The sequence below is a fragment of the Leptodactylus fuscus genome, chromosome 1 (assembly GCF_031893055.1).
Source record: "Leptodactylus fuscus isolate aLepFus1 chromosome 1, aLepFus1.hap2, whole genome shotgun sequence".
NCBI classification, from domain to species: domain Eukaryota; kingdom Metazoa; phylum Chordata; class Amphibia; order Anura; family Leptodactylidae; genus Leptodactylus; species Leptodactylus fuscus.
In genome coordinates, this window is record NC_134265.1 from 123,026,086 (window position 1) to 123,049,791 (window position 23,706).

The 23,706-nt window shown below is 42.5% G+C and overlaps 1 protein-coding gene across 4 annotated transcripts in view; it reads right to left on the reverse strand.

Moving 5' to 3' along the window:
* Positions 1 to 279: 279 nt before the first annotated feature.
* DAO (D-amino acid oxidase) overlaps positions 280 to 23,706 on the reverse strand; it is a 43,973-nt gene continuing 20,546 nt past the window's right edge. For 2 of the 4 annotated variants that reach the window (XM_075276617.1, XM_075276615.1), the window contains exons 2-11: positions 14,559 to 14,771; positions 13,547 to 13,661; positions 10,631 to 10,707; positions 6,926 to 6,991; positions 5,052 to 5,106; positions 4,853 to 4,957; positions 3,054 to 3,136; positions 2,792 to 2,909; positions 1,825 to 1,923; positions 280 to 1,345 (exon numbers count right to left, since the gene is read on the reverse strand). In XM_075276617.1, the coding sequence (XP_075132718.1) occupies positions 1,217 to 1,345; positions 1,825 to 1,923; positions 2,792 to 2,909; positions 3,054 to 3,136; positions 4,853 to 4,957; positions 5,052 to 5,106; positions 6,926 to 6,991; positions 10,631 to 10,707; positions 13,547 to 13,661; positions 14,559 to 14,752 (1,041 nt within the window). In that variant the 5' untranslated portion in view covers positions 14,753 to 14,771 and the 3' untranslated portion in view covers positions 280 to 1,216. Of the gene's footprint in view, positions 1,346 to 1,824; positions 1,924 to 2,791; positions 2,910 to 3,053; positions 3,137 to 4,852; positions 4,958 to 5,051; positions 5,107 to 6,925; positions 6,992 to 10,630; positions 10,708 to 13,546; positions 13,662 to 14,558; positions 14,775 to 19,659; positions 19,717 to 23,706 lie in introns of those variants that run through there. The other 2 variants (XM_075276614.1, XM_075276616.1) reach the window with 2 other exon arrangements.

Genomic DNA, 23,706 nt, shown 5'->3' on the forward strand with positions numbered 1-23,706 from the left:
TACTTATTTGCCTGTTTGTAGTTCTGTGATATGAGTTTGTTACGAAAACAACACATTATATATATAATGTATAAAATAGATAAACTTTTAATAAAATTAGCATATTTGTTAATCATGATACATGGTGAGATGTCAGCCCTGGAGAGCTGGGTGGCTGTTTGTCAGTTACTCAACAACACTATTCAAGGCCATTAAAATCGAGCTTGCTCTAATCTTGGCACTTGACTGGTTAATTTATTATTTAATAGTATTCAGTGAAGAATCCAACAACCAAGCAAATTACAATGTAGATCTATAGGTTTTATTGTTCCTAGAAAATCAAGATAATAGATTTACGCCTATGGATCAGAAGGTGATGAGGAAAGAAAATAATGTATATACGACATCACTGGTGAGTCCTGGGTATTTAAGGGCTCCTGAGCTGGCAGCTTATGGGTGAAACTAAAGAACATATATTAATGGAGAGAGGCAAATGCCCTCAAATAACATAGCTGCCTCCTAGTTAGAAGTAGGTCTTTCTGTACCTAAAGTGCTATCTGAAATAGCAAAGTGTTACCATTAGGCCAGCAGCAGTCATTTGTCTCCTAACCTAGACAAAACTATTTAGTTGTAGTATTAGTTATTACAGTTACAGCTCTCATGAGCATTGCCTTTAAGAGAGTCTGTCAGCAGTAAATTGGTTATAAACCTAATCACAGCACCTTGTAGAGGTCATTCTACTCTTTCCAAGTATACCTCTGTTATTCAGCATTGGAGCCCCATTTTCATGTAAATTGTTCTTTTTAATTCATATGCAAGTAAGGGATTTTGCTTTGTGGGATTGTCTTAGGCTGCATTCACACGGAGTAAACGCTGGCGTTTTTTGTGTGTTTTTTGCACATAGCGCCGCGTTTACGCCGCGTAGCGTCGCGTTAACGCCGCGTATACGCCGCGTTAACGCCGGGCAACGCCACCGCTAAATAGCGCGGCGTTAACGCGGCGTATACGCGGCGTTAACGCGACGCTATGTGCAAAAAACACACAAAAAACGCCAGCGTTTACTCCGTGTGAATGCAGCCTTAGCTTGTCTCAGTTGTGGTCTCAGCTGCAGATTCCCAGGCAAAGCACTTTACAATTCATTTACATATAAATAAAATTGTGATTTTCATTAAAGTGGCGGTTCAAAGCTGCATAACAAAGGAATGTTTGGAAACTTAATTGGTCACGCTGAGCACGATCACAGAGAGGATTTAGGTATTCCTTTTCTTCTTTCTCCAACGATTTGTCCAAAAATTTTGGCAGCTTCCATAGCACACCCCCAGTGGATGGTGAGGCCATATCCACCATGGCCATAGTTGTGTATTATCTATGGAGAAAAGGGTATGTATAGTAAAGGAACAGGTCAAATTAACAGAATAAATTAAGGCTAAATGTAGAGAGGTCATTTAATATAGCAGAATATATTATGGAAGCTTTATACCATGTAGAACATAAGGGCCTTGTGTTTGTTTACTTTCCACCATCTATATAAGTCATTGGGCCTTTACCTGCAGTTCAGCTATAGGGGGAAGTTCTGTTTGTAAAGGGTCCCCATGTCACAGAAATTGCAAACACACAATAGACACAGACTTAGTTGGTCACTAACTATTCATTAAACATTGTAAAAGCAAGATATACTAATACTGTCTTCTACAGTCAACTTCAATAGTTGAAGGGACTATAAACATTATATACATTTCCAGATTGTTAGTAACATCTTTGGACAATGTGTATAACAATGTATAATGTGCATAACAATATTGGAATTTGTTTCCCAATGCATTATTGGCTGCAGTATGTACTTACATTACACTTTGAGGATCCAGACACAAAGGGTTCTCTCTCCAGCCTTACTTTGCTGCGTGCTGGTCTCAGTCCTGCCCAGTCATGTACAATTTTTGCATTCTACAACAAAGATAGTGGTCAGTACTCTTATCCGTATTCAGATCACACAACAGTAAGGCTACTCAAACATAAAACTGGCTATATACCTCGCTAAATTAGCAGGGTTAGGTAAAAACATGTAAATGCTAAATATGTATGGGGTAAACCTAATTGTGCCTTCACGTTTGCCCTTGGGGGGCATGCTGAATTTAGATATACTGCTAGGAATATGTGTCCATATCTTTCATTTAGCATTTATAATGAACGCAGATGATCATATATGTTATCTATGTAGGCAGCAAGGTGAGGGGCTACTGACCTTCTTCAGTTGCTCTCATCCCCAAAATGAACAAAAGAGGATCAGTACAAAAAAAATCCAGCATGACTGACCCTCTTTTGTACTGACAATGGATGCCATATACATTATATTTGCTTGTTCTTGCTCCCTGGTAATATAATTCTACATGTATAATCTGTATGGTAGATAACTTTAATGAGTGGTCAAGTCTAAGGGCTAGTTCACACGTGAACAAAGGGGCGGATTTTGACAGCGGATTTCACTTCAAAATCCGCCCCTTTACAATGGTGGTCTATGTAGACCACCGGGCTTTTTTTTTCCGCTAGCGGCGGGCTGCCGCTAGCGGAGAAAAGAAAGGACATGTCCTTTCTTCAGGCGGAAGCCGCGCTGTCTCAGTCGCGCGGCTTCCGCCCCCGGCAGCTCCCTCCTATGTCGGCTCATTCATTTGAGCCGACAGCAGAGGGTTAAGCCGCGACAGCGATGGTCGCGGCAGGCGGGTTTTGACAAGAGAGAGACGCGGCTCACCGCGTCTCTCTCCGTGTCAAAACCCGCGCGGGCAGTTCACGTGTGAACTGACCCTAAGTCTCTTACCTTTAGGCTAGGCACCAGTTTACAGCATTCTTCCCAAATCCATTCATGATCACTGGATACTTCCTCTTCATTCCAGTTTCCCAGCTGATATATGCCTCCTAATGTCACCATCTGAGACCTGCATGCACATAAGATGGGAATATACAGTAGGTAAGTGTTGTTATCCAGCATTACACATTGAAACCTACACATTTGATTATGGGTTTAAATTTTTGGATTCTAAATCGAATATTATTTATTACAAATTTCCCATACGACGCACCCTGGAATGATATAAGGTGTGGTATATACTCCTGTCTTCAGATCATGGGTCAGTATAAAATGTTTCATCCAAGGAGCAACCACCTATGACACAAAGTAAAGTAAATAAGCAAATAAATAAGATGATCACATTTACTTGGTAAGCTAAGTAAAAGTTTGGTACAACTTGTCATTGATTTTATTTTATTATATCATGCTACCATCAATTGGACTAAGTGCGGTATTCGCTACAAGGACAATGCCATATCTTGCTTTTTTCAAAGAACCCTAGCTTTTACCTGTGAATGGAGCAGTTTCCCTGCAAACTGGCTGGGGGGACACTGTGCAGGAGATACAATGAAGGGGAAGCAGCTCTAAACCTACACTGTAACCCCTTCATTCTAAGCATTGGTGGTCCCTAAGATCAGAACTGTAACTGTAAATGTAACCTAGCACAGCTGGCCACAGCACTGGAGTTGGCATGGCTCAACATCCCAGTGAACATCATCACAACATCCCCTCTCTTCCTGCATGTCTCACAGCAATCCGTTTTGCGAATGGTGGTTATTCTGGATTTTGACCAGTGGTCACATTAATGTGACTGGACTGTGTATAAAGCTGCTTTTCTGAAACGTGGGGCCTTAGCCTTACGTTGCTATTAGGCTTAGTGTACATAGTGAATATTGCAAGATATTGTACTTTTTCTTTAACTATAGATAGTGACATGGAAAATTAAAAGTAAAATCATAAAAAATTATGTATTTCCCATAAAAACTTAGTTTAAAAAATAGGCTGTTTTTGATGACGCATTCAATTTAAGCATGTAACTGACATAACCCACTGAAGATAGGTCTGTGTAAGATTATGTGCACTCCATTATGTCCCTTGCATTTTCTGTGTGTGTAATGTAAGGTTTGCTAAAGTGAATGCTAATAACTCATTTCTGTGCTGTGTATTTTGTATGCCACTGCCACTTATAAGGGCAAGCATAAAGAGAGGGATTTGGAGCTCATTTTGAGGTAAATTCCACCCTGTATCTGCCTCCCATTGTATTCATGGGAGGCAAAGACGAAGGACTCTGGAAAGATAAGCATCCTGCTTGATATAGCCATGAATTCTGTGGCTGATTCAGCTGCTGAACCCTTGACACGAGTCACAACTGCCATAAACATATATTAAAAAATAAAAGGGGGCTACATGGTGGCTCAGTGGTTAGCACTGCAACCTTGCAGCGCTGGAGTCCTGGTGTTCAAATCCCGCCAAGGGCAAAAAACCATCTGCATGGAGTTTGTATGTTCTCCCCGTGTTTGCATGGATTTCCATCCCATATTCCAAAGACATACTGATAGAGAAAAAATGTACATTGTGAGCTCTATGTGAGGCTCACAATCTACATTAAAAAAAAAAAATAATAATCAGCACAGAGTGTGATCTATTTAGATTAAAAACTGAATATTCTATAATATCCAAAGCATCTCCCAAACTAGTACTGAGTGGGACCTTTAATAAGATCAGAAATATATGGTGCTTTTATGGCTACAAATCATGGAAGCAATACAGAGATATTAATTTTATTGTGGCTATGCAAATGAGCTAGAAAGTGCATTGGGGCGGGATCTGATTTGCCAAAATTGCCTACAGGCACAGTCTGAAAATTCACCGCTACAGTGGTAGCTTTGAGTGTTGATTCCATAGGAAAGTTAGAACTTTTCTGCTTTCTGTATTCAATTCTGGTATATTGGACCTGCCAAAGGTGCACTTGCAGGCATAGGAAAACATGAAAAGTATAGATTACTACTAGATCACCTAGGATCACCTTACCTTCAGGATCTGACCTCTTCCTGGTTTTAATTCTGGGTCAGGCTGTAGCTGTCCTGAACGTATGCCTGTACAGTTAATGATGACATCTGCCCCTAGTTTAGCCAACTAGGGATTAAAAATGAGAATCAATGACAACTTCATCAGGAGATCACTTCTTAAATATGTATATAGTCATAGCAATATGACCTAGTACACTTACCTCATCAAAGCTTTTAACTGTCTTGTGGATAAATTTGACTCCTCGCTCTTCAAGTCTATAGAATAATCCCAGACAGAATGACACAACCACGTTGCTAAACTTGCCTCTCTACAGCAAACACTCACATTATTGAGAGTCACTTACAGGAACATTGCCACAGCCAGGAGTACAAACTGGATCAGAGGTCTATCTATTCTGCTTTGTATATATTTATATACATATTCAGACTTTTTAATGCAATTTAATTTAATCAACCAGGTAAATAAGAAAATAAGCAGAGGTAGGAGAAATAAAATAGGTCACAACCAGGAGGTACTATAAATACATGAATACCGTAATAAGTGCAGGAGTCTCAGGAGTCAGTCCTCATGTATTGAACTGTGCTGAATACTACTCATGTTTATGGTCAGAATTAACACATGCAGAGGTATAACTTGAAGCTCCTGGGCCCCAATACAAAATCTGTAGTTGGGTCCCTACCGATCCTGTGCAATTTAAAATAGTAGTATATTTTAAGTAGAAGACCCTGGGACTCCCTCAGGGTCCAGATCCAGGTAAATACTGCTACTGCAGCCCCCCCCCTCCCCCATATATCTATGTATAATAGGACATGTTTTTTCCACAAAATCATAGTGTCTTATTTTTGTGATGTGACGGGGTTAATGTCTTGCTGATCAGTCTATATGTATGATAACGCTGTATTTCTGTCTGTTACTGGTCAGTATTTAGGCATTTATTCAAATTCCTGTACAATAAATGGTCATGTTAAAAACAGTAGGGGCTATTGTTTGGTAGTCTCAGTATAGATCATGAAATAGATGCCATATACCCATCGAACATTACGTTTATATCAGTGTATGATATACAAAGGGCTCCCCATCCAAACACTTATTTTATTATGTTCTAGTGTGAAAAGAGTTATTCTTTGACCATCCTTGCAATAACCTGTTCTAAAAAAAAACAAAAAAAAAACCCATTTGCCTGCACTACGACCCTGGACACATGTATATCCAGCAATGTGTTTAATCAAAGTGTTCTGATCTGATGCAAATATATTCACAGAAACTGACATTTCACACAGTTCTGACCTACACCGAAAAATAGTACAAATTAACACAATATAAGTGATTGTACATTGCAACAAAGGTTTCATCATGTGTTAGATATTTGTGAAGGAGGATTCTGGACATCTACCGTAGCTGCTTGTACTGGGTGTACATTCATACTCACTAATAGACCAGGTTCAGACAGGTACATTAAGGTCTGGCACCTCTACTATTGACACATAGTGGGAAAATCTACAGCAGAATGCAAACAACAGAGCAGGATGTGGTTGAAAGCAATACAATAGGACCTAATAAGGTATATACAGCACACTGTGACAGGACAACTGCTGGAGTGACAGAATTATGTCGCTGAAGTACTATATTACAAACAATCATGGAAAGGAACATTTATGTACACTAGGTTAGGTGTAAATGGTTCTCCAGTATATGATATGGAACACTGAGTAATTCCATCATTAAGTCCAATTTGAGACACAAAGGGGTTAAACAAATATCCACCTACCGGTCCCAAATTTTGGCGCCAAGGTGTGTATGTTGTAAAATGTGTGACTTTTGGTGCATTTGCACTTAATAAATTAGGTGTATTTTACTCCAGCACAGGGAAGAATAAGGCAGACGTAGGAAAGGTCTTGGACTAACATTTGTTCATGTGCCTAGAATATAGCAATCACATGAGCTGTCCCCATGTCATTGCTAGTGTCACAGCACTAATGCATTGTATTATTAGGCAGTCATCATTTATTCACTGCCCTGTTTAGAAATGGCCTCCCAGCAACATACAAGACTATGTCAATGATGGAAACTTACTTTTTGGTCAGCCATGGTAAGTAGCTCTTCCCCTCTATCATCAATGCAGTGTTGAACCAGCCATAACTGTAAAAAAACAAGATATAAAAACTTACAAGCAGATAAAGTAAGTGTACAGTGTGGTCTATCTATGGCGTGCGGCAGCACAGAACCACCATGCTCACATGTCTCATATCACTGCGAAGTCACTATAATGAAAAGCCTTGCAGGATCCCAGTCTGTCTTTACTATCAAATTTTCACATGCTGTACTAAGTTCCATTATTGCTGGCAAAATGACCTTAGTTTTCATAACTGTGCCCTGTACAGTAATATTTATGCAATTATAAAGTTTTTATTTCTGTTTATGAAAGATTAAATAAATATTATGTTATTATAATTAATTAATATATATGGATTCTTTTTCTGGACAGAATGAAAAAAAGAATCAGAAAAATGCCTCACACAGTCCACTAGATGGCACCCATTCTCCAAAACAGACTAGCTTGGGTCTTGACAACAGACATCCTGAATTACAATACATTACACCCACTGCAATAAACAATAGGTAAATGCACTTCATCAGCCCCAAGGCATAAAGCTTTGCATTTCTACTACATGAGAAGGCTTTTGTTTTCAATATTTTTTCATGTGTAGGTTTATGCCTCTAGCACTTACAACAGGGGTCTCAAACTCAACTCAGCATGTGGGCCGCAGAGCAAGATCCCAGCCAGTCGGCGGTCCGCACCGCGGCAAATTTAGCTCCACCCACTTTTATGTTGACTCCGCCCATTCATTTTCATGTGCCCCCACACTGTATAATCCTCCTACAGTCACCCGTAAACTATATGTCCCCCCTCCATCTTTCCCCCAGTTACATATACACCCTTCATCTGCCCCCAGATTCATGTCCCCCCATCTCTGCCCTCAGATTCATGTCCCCCCATCTCTGCCCCCAGATTCATGTCCCTCCATTTCTGCCCCCAGTTTCATGTCCCCCCATCTCTGCCCCCAGATTCATGTCCCTCCATTTCTGCCCCAGTGTCATGCCGTTCTCCCCCCTCCCTTCGTCTGCCCCCAGTGTCATGAGCCCCTTCATTCCACCTCAATGTTTAAAGAGGACCTTCCACCATTTTGCCCACAGGCAGTTCTATATACTGCCGGAAAGCTGACACTCAGTCAGAGACGTCCTTCTTCACAGCACAGCCAATCGCGCTGTGCTGTGAGAGCCGGGAGGAACGCCCCCTCCCTCTGCTCGGCTGTGCTGTGAAGAAGGACGTCTCTGACTGAGTGTCGGAGACGCTCTTCTGACCATAGAAGAGCTACGGTACCGGACCGTAAGCTCTTCACACTGGGCCCACATCGGGAAAGCCGACAGTGTGCTGAACTCAGCGCACTGTCAGCTTTCCGGCAGTATATAAAACTGCCTGTGGGCAAAATGGTGAAACGTCCGGATTCAACTTGGATCCGGCGTCCCTAGGCTTGTGCGGGCCGCACAAAATTGTTCGGGGGGCCGCTTGCGGCCCGCGGGCCGTGAGTTTGAGACCCCTGACTTACAACATACTCTCTCTGAGCTCATGTTGTTCATATCAAAAACATCAGCTAAACTAAATCTGTAACATTAAAGGGATGCCATGAAATATATTACCATGATATATATCCATAGGATAGAGGATAAATTGTTGATTGGTAGGGTTCTGACCACTAAGACCATACTTCCCATTGTTCAAAGGACAGAATGCGTGTCACAGCAAATTTAGCCCCACCCACTTCTACTTTGACCCCACCTATTCTCTATTTTTCTATGTGTGCCTACACAGTATAATCCTCCTACAGTCACCCTAACATTATATGCCCCCACATTATAATGTTCCCCTCCAATTGCCCCACAGTATGAAGTCCCCTCTCCCGATGTCCCAAGTTTAAATTAAGCTGGGGCAACTGAAGAGGGGCATTAAAATGTAGAGGTAGCTGGAGGGTGACACTAAACTAGGGGCAACTAGAAGCATACATGTCCCCCTCCAGCTACCCCCACAGTTTAATGCCCTCCTCCAGTTGCCCCCAGTTTAATGTTACCATTCATCTGCCCCTACAGTTTAATGTTCCTCTTCATCTCTCTCCAGTTTAATATCACCCTCCACCTGCCCCCCAGTTTAATGTTCCTCTTCATCTCCCCCAAGTTTAATGTCACCCCTTCATCTGCCCCCCTCCATCTGCCCCCAGTTTAATGTCCCTCCTTCATCTGCCACCAGATTAACATAATAAAACAGAGATACTCATCTCACCTCGCTCCCCTGCCACTCTGTGAAGTCTGTTCTCCCGGACTGTACAGGGAGCTGTAGGCGCAATTTGAGTGACATCATCACATTGGGGCTACAGCTCCTGGGGGCAGAGCACACAGGGATGGGCTTCAAACAGAGCGGTGAAGCAGGAGTTGATACTGAGACATACCTCCTTCTTACTGAGACAGAGGGACAGGACCTGGAATTCAGGACTGTCCTGCTGAAACCGGGATGGTTGGAAGGTATGCTAAGACCACAACTGATCCTGAGCAAAGGGGTGCTTTACTCTTGTTGTAAATATAGTCAAGGCAAAGGCTGTCAAATCCCCTGTGGAAGCCAACACTCCCCACTCCCATTCACTTCACTGAAAGTATTAGAGATAATACAGTTCTGTACTATGGCTAGCTCTAGATATGAATGAGAGGTTGGGGATTCTTTGTATTTGTATCTGCTTCTAGCTGCTTGTGTGGTTACAGATGGGATATTATTCACAGAGAGCAAGCAGCTTTACTGTTTTTTTTTTCTTGTGTTTTATCTGCTTGGTTGCATGTATTTGCCCTTTATTTGCAGTCCAGTGTTCCTGTATCTCCTATATTAAGGTCACTTGAGCTTTTGTCAGCTATTTGTTTGCAATTGTATAGTTACTCCTTCCAGAATGGCAGAACATTATCAGCAATGGATGGGGAGAGGGACATCCTGCTTCTTAGGGGGCGTTCACACTACCGTCGGTGTCCGACATGTAGTGTCCGCTCCTAGTGTCCGCTCAAAATCTGTCACGGACACTAGGAGCGGACACTAGATGTGTCCGTGACACCTGTCATTTAGTTGAATGGGCATCGGGTGCGTTCTTTTGCACTCCGTGCCCATCCTTTCCTGTCCGCAAGAGAAGATGTCCGACTTCACAAGCGGACAGAGTAACCCTGCATGCAGGGTCACTGTATTAGACCCAGCTGTAATACTCTATGATTGTGGTTATTACAAGGAAAATATCGCCATTTTTTTCGCCATGTAGCTTCTCATAATAAATTAAACAAAAAGCAATCAAAGCAACAGACTTTCCCCAAAATAGTATATCTAAAAAGTATATCTGGCTCTACAAACAAAGACGCCATATGCATGAAAGTCTATAGGTCCATGAAGTAAAACATTGTATCTGTGTGTCATCCGATTTTCACAGACCCAGAGACATGCAAAGTATAGAAAATTAAACTATAAAAAATTGTATCTACTTTTCACAGATGTGAAAAGTGGATCAGCCATGGATAGCGCACCATCCAAAAATGAGCAAGGTGGGGTGTTGTCTATGGAAAGCACGGACCTCACACATCCGCGATTGCGTCTAACGTGTGAATGAGGGCTAGAAGAGTAACATAATGTATACTACTATACCAATAAATATATTCTAATAATAATACAGGTATCATGCTGTGACTAGACTGACAAACCTATATCCAGGAAATAATTCCAACTCTCTTTGTGTAAGGTGTCGAAACCCAAGGACATCATCTTTCCATGAAGGTTCCTAGAAAAACACAAAATCACATGTATGAGCCTAGTGTCACATACAAGACTTTTATTTGCAGCTGCTTTTGCTGCCAAAATTTAGTTATTTAAGACAGAAGTGACATCTTAGTGATATGAATAAGGAGTACACTCACATTGAGACATCATTTGGCAATGGATATGTCTACATAAACTGTTCAAATATATTGCATTATTTATTTTATACTAACCCATGGTATATAGCAAAGCTACATTTATACTTCTGGTTACTACTCACTGCTGCAGGTGGCAACTAAATGATGATTTAGCCCTTAGATTTTAAGCCAAGGCTCCTTGGCACATTGCTGCATAGACATAGATTAAGGTCGAGGTCCCACATGGCAGAAAAAATACACAGAGTTTTCCAGTCACAGCCTTGCCTGGTAAGGCTATTGGTCACATATTTGACTCTACTTTATGGACCTGCAGTAGAAGAAGTGTGACTTAGGTGACGTCACAGCCAGCCAGAGCTGCAGCAGGTAACACAGCCTGCACAGCCTTCTGACACCCTCTTTGCTGTGCAAATGTAATAACTGAAGTTCGGGGAGATTTGCATACATATTAGTAAGAGAGCTTATTCAGTGCAGGGAATCCACTGGTGAGCTTTCTTTTTTTCTGAATAATTAATTTAAAAGACATTGTATGAGAGCACTAAGGAGCATTATACTCTATGGGGGCACTAATGGGGAATTAGTGCCTCCCACATAGTTTAATGCAACATTAGTGGTCTTTACATGTAATAATTCCATTGTTGGTGTCCCCTACACAGTATCATTTATCACTACATATCCCAATTGTTATCCCCTTAGTCCTAATACATTACAATAACGGCAGGAGCACAGCTACATTACTCCCATGTCAGCAGCATGGACTATTACCAATTCCTGCAGCCATTATTGTAATGTAATGTATTAAAATCGAGCCGTCAATCTGGCGAGAGAGGTGGTCTGCAACCTAGGAAACCAGCTGTAAACACTGAGGAGGCATTTTAGCTGTATCTGGCAAGATAGATAAAGCAATGTAACGTCACACTCAAGTACTAGTTGGAATGACCCTTTAACTTATCCTGTGAATTCCATCTTTTTCTTGATATCCACATTGGGTTGGCATTGGGAAATCTCCATACACATTAGTTAGTTGGCTTACACCCAGAAATAGCCATGTTTAGCCATTATTAATATAATGTGTATAGTCAGCTTAAAAACAATGGGAGGCGTTTTCCGGGGGAAATCTGCTCTGGATTCCGGGGCATAATCCATCCCTAAATACATGGCAAATTCCTCTGTGTGAACACAGCCTAAGTGTGCTATCTGCAGTTTTCTCGCACAGCACAGCTACACATTTTTACAAATTTTTATGCCTTCATTCAACCGAAGCACGTCCTTCTTTTCACAGATGCATCACACCAATGAAAATCTATGGTTCCACAAAAAAAAATAAAAAAATGACCATCTGTGTGTTATCTTATCTGTTTTCACTGACCTTGAGACTCACAATATATACAAGAAAAAATTTGATCTGCTTTACACAGATGTAAATATTGGATCAACCAGGGACAAGACACCACCCGCAGATGAGCAGGCAGGGGTGATATCAGTGAAAAGCACGAACCACACATGTCCACAGATGTGGACATGTGAATAAGGCTTAAAACATATGCCCACTGGCCCCCAATATGATTACAAGCCCACTGTGACTCCGTGGCCATTAAGATATGCACTTGGAGAGCCCAGTGCTTAAACAGGTTGTCCAGTATATAAAATGTTTCTTTATATTAGGCCAGGGTAGGTGGAAAAAACAAAACAAAAACCATACTCAGCTATCACTGGAGTTCTGGTGTTTCCCAGTGCAGTCAGGTACTGCTTCTGCACTGCGACATCCTGTGTCTTTTCCTTAGGCTTCTGAGGCTGCTGATTGGCCTCAGTGGCCTAAGGAAAGGACACGGGACATCACAGGTAATGACATCACTTGATTGGCCTCAGCAGTCACGTGTGGCGGGGACTTCCACGAAAACAAAACACCAAAGCTGCAGGACTGGGTTGGACCACACTGGGAGACACTGGAGCATCCAAACATAATACTTTTTTTTTTTGTATCCTGGACAACCCCTTTAACTGCAAGGCCAGTGTCTTACGGTTGTTTTCAGGCTGGTTTCTTGCTTTGTTGTTTTACTACAATGTAGTATCCTTTGAAAAGGGGGATCTTCTGTAATGTTGTGTTTCTATTATAGGTGTAGCACCTAATTGGGCATGATCTCTTTGGAGACTTAATCTAGGTCACTGGTTAAATACTTACATGAGCAATAGGAGATAAGCTTCCACTGAATGGAATTTGTACAATGTATGTTATTAAACCTATAGCTACTAAGCAGGGGCATAACTACCGGGGTAGCAGCGGTAGCGGCTGACACAGGGCCCGGGACATTAGGGGGCCTGGCGACAGCAGCTACCGCTGTGGTTTTTTGTTTTTGTTAATAGGCTGTTACTGGCTGGAGTTACTCCAGCCAGTAACAGGCCCTACTTACTTACCGTTCCTGGCAGGGCCCCACAAGCACTATTATACTCAGGGGGTCTTTCGGACCTCCGAGTATAATGATTGGAGGCCCAAGAGAGGTAAGGAACATAAAAAACAGTGTTACTTACCTCTCCGGGCAGGCTTTGGGCCTACTTGCATGACGTCCCATGACTGGGACCTGTGTCCATATGCATCGCGACGCAGGCCCCCCGGTCACATGACGTCTCAGAGGTCATTGAAGATGAGCGCAGGGATAGGTAAGTAACAGAAAAAAAAGCATAACAAAATACTGTCTGTTTACATACAGGCGCAGGTTCTTTCAGCAAATTGTATCCAGATTGTAGAAATATTCCCATGTTCTGGGCTTCAGCGGAGTGTACAAATTTTAGCAAATAGTCAAAAGTTTCCTTGTTCCACCGACTAAAAAACAAACAAAAAAACCTCATTTACCATGAGTTGAACTTTTCATGAAATGTAGAAAATCCATAGCTTAGATATGAATTGTCTGAATAGATGCCGAACATTTAGAATTTTTTTGTAATATCTTATTTAAGAGGAGTCTATCACCTCACCAACCATATTCAACCGCCACCACCATGTTTCTGAGCACATTATAGTGATAAACAATATTTGTTATGTATGTCACCTTTGTAGATTTGGAGAAAAACAACTTTGAAGTCTTATGCAATGATGCAGTTGGTGCCCTGGGGACAGGTCTTCAGCTCTCTGTAACATTGTGGTGATGGCTGAGGAAGGTACTATGAGTGCAGAGAAATTGCCAACACAAAAAAAACATCCAAAAAACATAACAACAAATACACAATTGGTGGTATAAGTACACGGTCATGCAGAGATAGTTGCAAGTAGGACAATATACCAGGATAGACCATAGGTTTTTAATGCTATTTTGGAGGCAAACCTAATTTCAAAAGGAAGGGGCAATATAAAGAAAAGACTTAACATTTTTCCTTCCTGTTGCATCCACTTCTGACTGTGTTATGACACCATACATAAAAAATAAAAAGCCATTGCTTCTTGACATGTCCCCGTGAAAATGAATTTGCACTAAGGGGGAGTTCATACTCGTGTTGCTAATGTCCGTTGCCATAGAATGACAGCAACGGACATTAAACTGTTGCCGAGAACGGTTAAACCGTTTCCATTGACACTAACGTAAACAACATGACGGAAGACAGCAACGGACATTAGCAACTGTAGCGTGAACTCCTCCTGATTCCAGCTAGCATCTGCACAGACAGTTTATTATAATTAAACTTTGGAGGAAAGAGAGGTCAAAGGTAGAGTTAAAGAACTTACGTCTCCTGCTTGTTGCCATTGTCATATAGATATGGCTGCCACAGACCCGCTGCTCCATCACTTGTGGTGAGTGGGGTAAACTTGTCTGCATATACTTCAATCTTCAGAGGATGAACTGAATGTTGGTACTGGTCGTGAATACATAGGGCTGTGGAGAGTCCAATCACTCCAGCTCCTATTACAGCGACATGCATATTCCTGGCTACTACGACCCTGCTGGACAAAGCAAGGAACAGGTCAAATAGAGATAACTCAGATACGAAAACTCAAATTATTATTAGTCGAAGGGTCTTGTGGTTATCCTGTGTTATCAGTAAGACATACACATTAAAGAGAACACGATTCAATTTCTTCTTTACCTAATAACAATAATTTTATTTATATAGTGCAGTCATATTCCGCAGCACATTGCAAATCAATGTATATATGACAGACAGTATTTGACATTACAATGTGCCAAAAAATTAATGTATCAAACAAGTGATTCTCTTGTGCGAGTTTATAATCTATGACAGCGGTTCTCAACCTGTGGGTCGCGACCCCGGCGGGGGTCGAACGACCAAAACACAGGGGTCGCCTAAAGCATACCTCCCAACCGTCCTGGTCGGTGGGAGGTATGTCCTGGTTTCAACTTATCGGCGCCTGGAGGACGCCGATGAGTTGAACATACAGGCGATTAAAGCAGGAGCTGTCACAGCCAGCTCCTGCTTTAACGCTGTGCTGCGGCTTCTGTATGTGTAGCCGCGATGTGATGACGTCACATCGCGCCTACAATTATATGAGTGAGCGAGACTGCGGAGAGAGTGGCAGGGGAGCGTTGGAAGGTGAGTATAAGAGGTTTTTTTTGTTTTAAACATTAAGGTGGAACATAATGAAGGGGCAGATGAAGGGGGGGGAACGGCATGACACTGGGGACAGAGATGGCGGGACATGAAACTGTGGGAAGATGAAGCGGGGGGGACGGCATGACACTGGGGGCAGAGATGGAGGGACATGAAGCTCTGGGCAGAGATGGGGGAACATGAAACTGGGGAACAGATGGGGACATGAAACTGGGGGAAGAGATGGGGGACATGAAACTGTGGGCAGATGAAGGGGGGTACGGCATGACACTGGGGGCAGAGATGTGGGGACATGAAACTGGGGCAGAGATGGAGGTAGATATGAAACTGGGGGCAGATGAAGGGGTTATATGAAACTGGGGGACATATAATGTACGGGTGTTTGTAGGAGGATTATACCGATGGCTTTAGCCACTGAGAAGCCACGCTACTGTCTGCAGCAGCGCTATTCAGCTGGAACGCATGCCGTTATGGACGCGTGTTCCAAACTGAATGGGGGTCACCGCAACATGAGGAACTGTATTACGGGGTCACGGCATTAGAAAGGTTGAGAACCACTGATCTATGAGGACCTAAGGCACTGAATCATACTGTAATATATTATAATATAACAATACTTTTGTTGCAATCAATCTTACCTTCAGTGACCAACACTGGTGTGAGTTGTCATCTATGTGTATTGTCTGACTATAATAAAACACCGCTGACTATCCCCATGTTTGGTAATTTAAAGAAGCATTACCACAAAATGTTTATTCTCTGGCTTGGTACACGATATAAATGGTGCAGGTAATCTTTTTACCCAGGACTGTATTTGTGAGTTATCCACTACCTTATGGTCCTCGGCTGTATCATGTGACCAGCAATAAGACTTTCCAATTTACACAGTGACTTTCCAATTTACAAGTGACTTTCCAATTGTGAACAAGAAGTCAGATTTTATATCCATTTCCATCAGACTCATGGCAGTCCTGGAAAAAACTAATTTTCCCAGGGCCCCCCATACCAAATAATATTTACCAAAAGACAAAAAACCCTAAAGATGCAGATAACATTGCATGAAGGCACGATCTTCCCAACCAGAGTGTTGCAGCTCCCTGGCGGGTTTCTAAGGCACCCCGTTAGGAATCAATGCGAGTCTCATAGGAATGAATAGAGAAATTGTTTTTAACAGGAATGAAAGAACTGGGGCCTGAAACCTCCACTGAATGCTTCATGTCACTGGAGTGCTGGTGTGTATAGAATGATAGATCTCCATCCACTTTTATAGGGCTGTAGGGTTGGCGATCTCCGACAGCCCCCCATAAATATAAGACCTGCAGTTAATGAATTATTCTTAGACTTAGGAAAACCTGTAAGAATCTTTCATTCTAAAGTAAAACTTTATGTCAAACTACTCAGCTGGACACTAAAAAGAAACCTCATTTAACTTGTGACAATATACTGTCACATTGCATTGCCTGTAACTCGATAGCTCTGCCCTGTTAGATCCACTAGGGCAGGGCTGTGATCAGTGACTATAGATTGGCTACAGTACTTATAAGAAGTCTAAGGCTGCGGTCCCACGTTGTGAACGCACTGCATTTTGGTCAAGGTGGAAATGCTGCGGCAAAAAATGCTGCATTTTACATTACCAGCAACCGTTGCAGTTTTGGAAATTGCAGCATGTCAGTTATACTTGTGGAAATGCTGGCAGTTTCTCTATAGGTATAATGGAAATAGAAGGTGCTGCACGAAAAACTGTGATGCGTTGCCAAGGTTTTCCCCACATCGCTTTTTTGCTGTGGCCTGCTACTTGAAGCCGTAGCTTTAGGCTGTATTCACACTGAGTAACGCTGGCGTTTTTTGTGCTTATTTTTGCACATAGCGCCGCATTAAAGCCGCGTAGCGCCGCGTTAACGCCGCGTGTACGCCGCGTGTACGCCGCGCTATTTTGCGGTGGTGTTGCCCGGCGTTAACACGGCGCTACGCGGCGTTAACGCGGCGCTATGTGCAAAAATATGCACAAAAAACGCCAGCGTTACTCAGTGTGAATACAGCCTTAAACCGCAAACACACAAGGTAATTAGGGCAACATTTATGGGGCTACTTCCTTACACATATTGCAGCAAATGTTGCTCAGTAGTCAGGGAGTTTCCCTATGACAAATTAATACAATATATGTATTAATGTAAAGTAAATTCCTAAACCTGAAGAAACCAATACAGGATGGTATTAATACTGTAATCAGGTCACAAAAACCAACATAAATGTTATAATTAACTATAATGACACTTAATATTTCAGATCTGTTTTCATTGATCTTCCGTGTTCCTATGTAAACAAACAACAAAGTATCTTTTCATATAGCAGTCGATAAAACTGGGCCATGCAAATGAGAGGAGATGATATGCTTTTGAAATTCTTTTTCTTTTCCCACCATATATATAGATTGAACAGCGGCCAAGCATTACATAGAAATGACATTAGTGCTATTATTGATCTCATATTTATGACCTTCTTTAGAGAAGGCTTAGGAGGGGTTAGGAAAACGGTTTCTGCTTTCACTAAAAACAAGCCTCATCACCATAAGGAGCATTATACCTTGCTCACTGTCACACCATAAGCATATGTTTGTTAGGGTTATAATATATTAGGAATATCTACCAGCAAGCAGGAACCATATGCCATGTCTTGAGCATAACTTATCCAATTACTCTTGGATCGAAACGGCAAGCAAAGAAAGAGCGGCTGCCTTGTAATGCACTGACATCAGGATGGCCTAACCTACACAGCTCCTTGGTTCTGGTAACAGTGAGCTTCTTCAATAGCTTATTAGGTACCTATTATTGTTCCACATAATGGGTATCCAGATAGGACATAGTTGTTAGCTGTAGTATTACGGCTAAACTGGGAGAATTGTTTTGTATTATATTGAGGTCTGAGAGAGACCTAGTGATGGGGTATGATAATAAGGGAAAGATAAGTGCTATCACTATGGAAATGCACTGTAGAGGTTTTTGTAGAATTTATCTAAAGGGAACTTGCAGAAATTCATACATTGTGCTGGGACTAGTTTTATAACCAATTTACTGCTGACAGACTCCCTTTAAGTATACAATGTGATGCGGACAGACTAATATAAACAGTGAAAAAGCTGCAGTTTTTGCATGGGTTCCATGACCCTTTCAATAGCTGGTTGATGGGCATGCAGAGAGTGAGGCCTTTACCAATCCCTAAGTATGGCGCGTCACTATCCTGATCTCCTTTAAAGGAATTCTACCACTAAAACAACATTTTTTGCTATTTATCACGTCAGAATAGCCTTAAGAAAGGCTATTCGTCTCCTACCTTCCTCAGTCACCTCCGGCCCACCATTCTGTAGAAATACCGTTTTTTACCGGTATGCAAATGAGTTCTTTTGCAGCAATGAGGGCGAGCCCCAGCGTTCAAACGGCAATGGGGGCGTCCCCACTGCTGCCAGAGAACTCTCTCCAGTGATGCCTCCATCTTCAGATGCATCCTCCCCTTCCCTCGTCGTCTTCTGTCTGGGTCAACTCCGACACCTGCGCTGTCAGCTCTGCCATTGAGACACAAGTAGAGCCGACTGCGCATGCCAGCCTGCGGCCATTTTTTCGAGGTCGCAAATGTGCGCATGCAGAGCGTACTGCACATGCTCAGTATGGTCTGTAGTATGGTCTGTACAGACCCTCTGAAAGCCTGGATGACTTCACTCGCATTGAAGGGCTGTACAGACCATACTGAGCATGCGCAGTATGCTCTGTTCAGCGTAGAATTAGAGGAGCATACTGCGCAATTGCGGCCTCGAAAAAATGGTATTTCTACGGAACGGCGGGCCGGAGGCGACTGAGCAAGGTAAGAGACGAATGGCCTTTCTTAAGGCTATTCGGACGTGGTAAATAGAAAAAATGTTGTTTTAGTGGTAGAATCCCTTTAAGGGATAACAAGGCAGTTGTTCATTGAATGATAATTGGCCGCCCCTGCGGATACCGTTTAGAGGAGGAAGAATGTATAAAAACAGCAGGTTGAAAAAAAAAGAAAAGAAAACTTTGGTTGCCTATAGTAACTACAAATATATCTCCAGTAAGTATTCTAATAGCTGTGTAACTATATACATAATATTAAAGTCTGCCGAATTACAACCTATTACTACCTTATGTATGCAACTTGCATCTTAGTTATATTGTACCTTTGCATTCTAGTGAGAAGCCCAATATTGTAAACATACAGTGTAACATTGAACAATGGAAATTCAGTACCTGGCCGTGTAAACCAGACACGAAGAAGCGGATTTCCAAAACATAGCTCACACTGAACAAGTTCAGCTCCCCACAGGCATGCAACTAGCAGTTTGCACACCAGGAAGTGTTTCTACAAAGTTTCACTTTCTGTTGTGTAACTCGATGGTGTGCACAGAATACACCCGAACGTCAGGGTGTGCAGCACTACAGTGGCCAAAATAAAAACTGCAATTTGTTTGGAGCTACAGCTTGCCTTTAGGAGGATTGTCGGGCTGTAATTGGGTCATGTGGGGGCAATCTGTAGCAAACTAAACTGTAGAGGGACATGTATGACAGTCAAGCACTGGTTTCTTTATAGGCATATTGCATTACTTCTAATTATTTGTGTATTAATCGTAAGTTATATTGCAATAGTTGAGACACAGATGCAAACAAAATTCTCTTACTCCCCAATGGAAACAAACAACCTTTAATTTCACAACCTTTAATAGCCAAGATAGCTCCTGCATTCAGTGGGACAGTTACTTTCCAATATTATATTGTAATATAGTATATGGCACAGAAACTGCAGAATGGAATCTGTGTGTATAGAAATCTGTGTGTATAGAAATCCCAGAAGAAATGCAGAGATTTTTCCTTTGAGACCTTCAGAATTGTGAAGCTGTGTTGACTATTCTCCAAGCTGTGATTTGGACTGTATGAATAATAATTAATAAATACCATAATGTAGTTACACAAGTAAAAATTTTGTGTATGTACATTTTTAAATGCAGCTTGAAGCTGAGACCCCATGTGGCATAAATACCACTGAATAAAATGCAGCTTTTTGCAGTCCCCACAAGGCGGATGGGATTTTTATACATACAGCCCCAGTTGCAGGAGGAATGCAGCCTCCTATACTGTACTCCAGAACTGATCTGGGTCCTCATTGAGACCTGTGTACACAATAATCGGGATATTTGGCTATAGTAACAGCTGGCATCCCTTTTCTAAAGCCGCACTATCTTGTGCAGTAGGCCAACCTAGCAAGAATTTATATATTTATATCCTTGAGGGGTAGAGGTAGACCACCTGGACATATATAGTCTATGGGCAGTCCGGAACTGGTTAAGAACCCATTACCTACATGCAGGGGTGAACCTACCCTTTTGCCGCCCAAGGAGAACTACAGAAAGCCGCCCCCCGGGGGAGGGGGCGGAGTGAAGGGGCGTGGCCGAGTGGTGAGGTGAAGGGGGCGTGGTGAGGTGAAGGGGGCGGGGTTTAGCGCCGTTCGCAGGCAGAGAGCAGGCACGGAGATGACCTGCTCTCTGCCTGAGCGTGAGGGGAAGCTGCTGGAGCAGTGCTGCTCCAGTGGCCTCCCCAAACCACCACTCGGTGCTAAGCCAGTCCAAGACAGCATGTCCTGGACTGGCTTAGGTAATCAAAAATGCCGCCCTCCCTGGGGTCCTGACATAGTGCCGCCTGAAGCGCTCGCTTCAGGTCGCCTCATGGGAGGTGCGGCGCTGCCTACATGCTATGAAACCACTGTGGAGCTGCCATGTAATTGCTATCACCTGCTGTAAAGTCCTGCAACAACTGACAACTACTTCCAAGTAACGTGCAACATTGAAATCATTGCCTTTATGTTTGCTATGTGATTTTTTTGGCCTAATCTTTAGAAGCACTGACATATGCTAAAGCAAATGAGAGAACACAGCATAGCGTCATGGCTCTGTCACTCAAAGAAGGTATGGAGTGAGGAGCGTGTATTAGGGCAGTTCAGAGCAATAACCACTCTTGGTGCTCCAGATTGCTCAATTACATATTGTGAAAAATAATGAATACCATGGCAACAGAGGCACAAATTTTCATCAGGAAAAAGGCAATACGATCAATGAGCCTGATCTATCTGTTTTGCTGGCTTAATATCCTTCAACCTGGCGGCAGACTCCCTTTAAGGAGTACTTTTCTTTTACTTGTCATACCCAAGATATATTTCATTATTTTTTTTGGCAGAGATCTTGTTTTAACTTGCATGCTCACTTTGCATACGTAGATGAACACGTACATGGGAAATTCCCATGTGTATGTTCCCCACATGAACTCTGTTTAGTGGGTGTGGAAGAAATTACTGGAACACTTTGGCACTTTTAGGGTGAGTTCACACTACGTACACGGCGGCGTATAAAGCAGTTCCATTCATTTCTATGGGAGCCGGCATATGTGCGGTCCCCATAGAAATAAATGAGCTGCTTTTTTTACTACGAAAACTCCTATTGAAGTGACTGGGAAGTGGCGGAGTGTACGGTAAGCTCTGCTCATGCCGGAGCGTACACGCCAGCACATCCCATTCACTTCAATGGGAGTACTCGTAGTGAAAAAAGCAGCCCATTCATTTCTATGGGGTGCGCTTGTATGCCGGCTCCCATAGAAATGAATGGAACTGCTTTATACGCCGCTGATTCTGTACGTGTTTTACGTTCAGAATAAGCTGCCGTTTACGTAGTGTGAATTCACCCTTACTTATTGTGTAGATTTTAATTCTAATTTCTCTTAGATATCCTGCATTTTACCAGTGTAACAATAAAGTTTAAAGTGTAAGGGCTTGTTCACACGGGACAAGAGGAGGCGGATTATGGCACTGAATCCACGTCATAATTCGCCCCCTCACAATGGAGGTCTATGTAGACCACCAGCAAAATGCCACTCACGGAAAAAAGAAGCAAACTGCCCTTTCTTCAGGCGGACTACATGGCTGATTCAGCCTCGGTGTCCGCCTCACAGCAGCACCCTCCGGCCTAGGCCCATTCATTTAAGCCTACTCCGGAGGGGGAAGCCGTGACTGTTGGAAGCCACGACAGTCGTGGCAGGCGCATTGTGGCCTTATTGTGATGCGGCTTCCCGCGTCACTCTCAGGATCAAAATCCGCTCCCCATGTTAACGGGGCCTAAGTAAACTTTTTTTTTTTTTTTTTTTTATAAACAAATAGAGCAGATGAAGGGAACAAACTTTCCAATATACTTCGAAAAAGTGACTGTGTTTCATGTCTTCAGGCACGTGGTTTTATATATCGCTATCCCGTTATGTGCCCCGGTGGAAGAACTATTGCTGCATTTACCGATAACTCTTCTATTTCAGAGAGTTCCTGACAGTCTAGCTGGGAACTCTCCTCCTGACAGTACAGCATCATTGCTGGGCAATAAGGAATGCCCCCTCACAGTATAGCGCTGCATACAGTACTGTTAGGAGGGGAGTTCCCAGCTAGATTGTCAGGAACGCCCTTCTGACAGTGAAGAGCTATCGGTAACGGCACTGATAGCTCTTCCCTGGGGCACACAATGGGAAAGCCAACAGTGCGCTGAATTCAGTGCACTGTCGGCTTTCTAGTGGTATATAAAACTGAGCTGAGTCTCTATATGTTGCTGATGTCACTCAGGAGCTTCAGGAGCTCTCCTTTCCATCCCGCTCTACTTTCCGTAGACTTCTATTGTGCAGATCTGACTTTTCCTTAATAAAGTAAATTACAAAGTGCAATAAAACTATAACAGGCAGAAGGCTATGGACCGACACTGGAGAGATGTCCTTCCCCCACAAGGTCTGAATTGATCACCCGCATGAATGGTACTCGCAGCCTTGGATATCTGACTGCTACATTGAACCACATAGTTGAGGCTTTTAGCTCTATTTGGTCACACTGGGACACCTACTGCACTACGCACGGTTTTTGACTTTGTCTGAACCGTCCGATCCCGCTTTTCCGGCTTTTCTCTCCCCCCTCTTTCCTTTGTCCAGTCCTGTGTCTTTTCTTTTTTCTTTGTTTTTTTAGTATTTAGGATTATATTGTTCTTTCCATGCTCATTTTACCACATGTTGTGGTTTCTTTTCTTGTTATATAACTTTTTGTGAAAGCTTAATAAAGATTACAGTTAAAAAAAAGAAAAAAAGAAAAGAAACAGGAGCACACATAGAGGTAGCCAGTTGGCTAGATCTGCAAGGAAACAATGTATGCCAGCAAGTGCAGAGCATTACAGTCAGACTAAGTGCAAACTGTAACTGCATGTACCACTAAAAGTACCGTATATACAT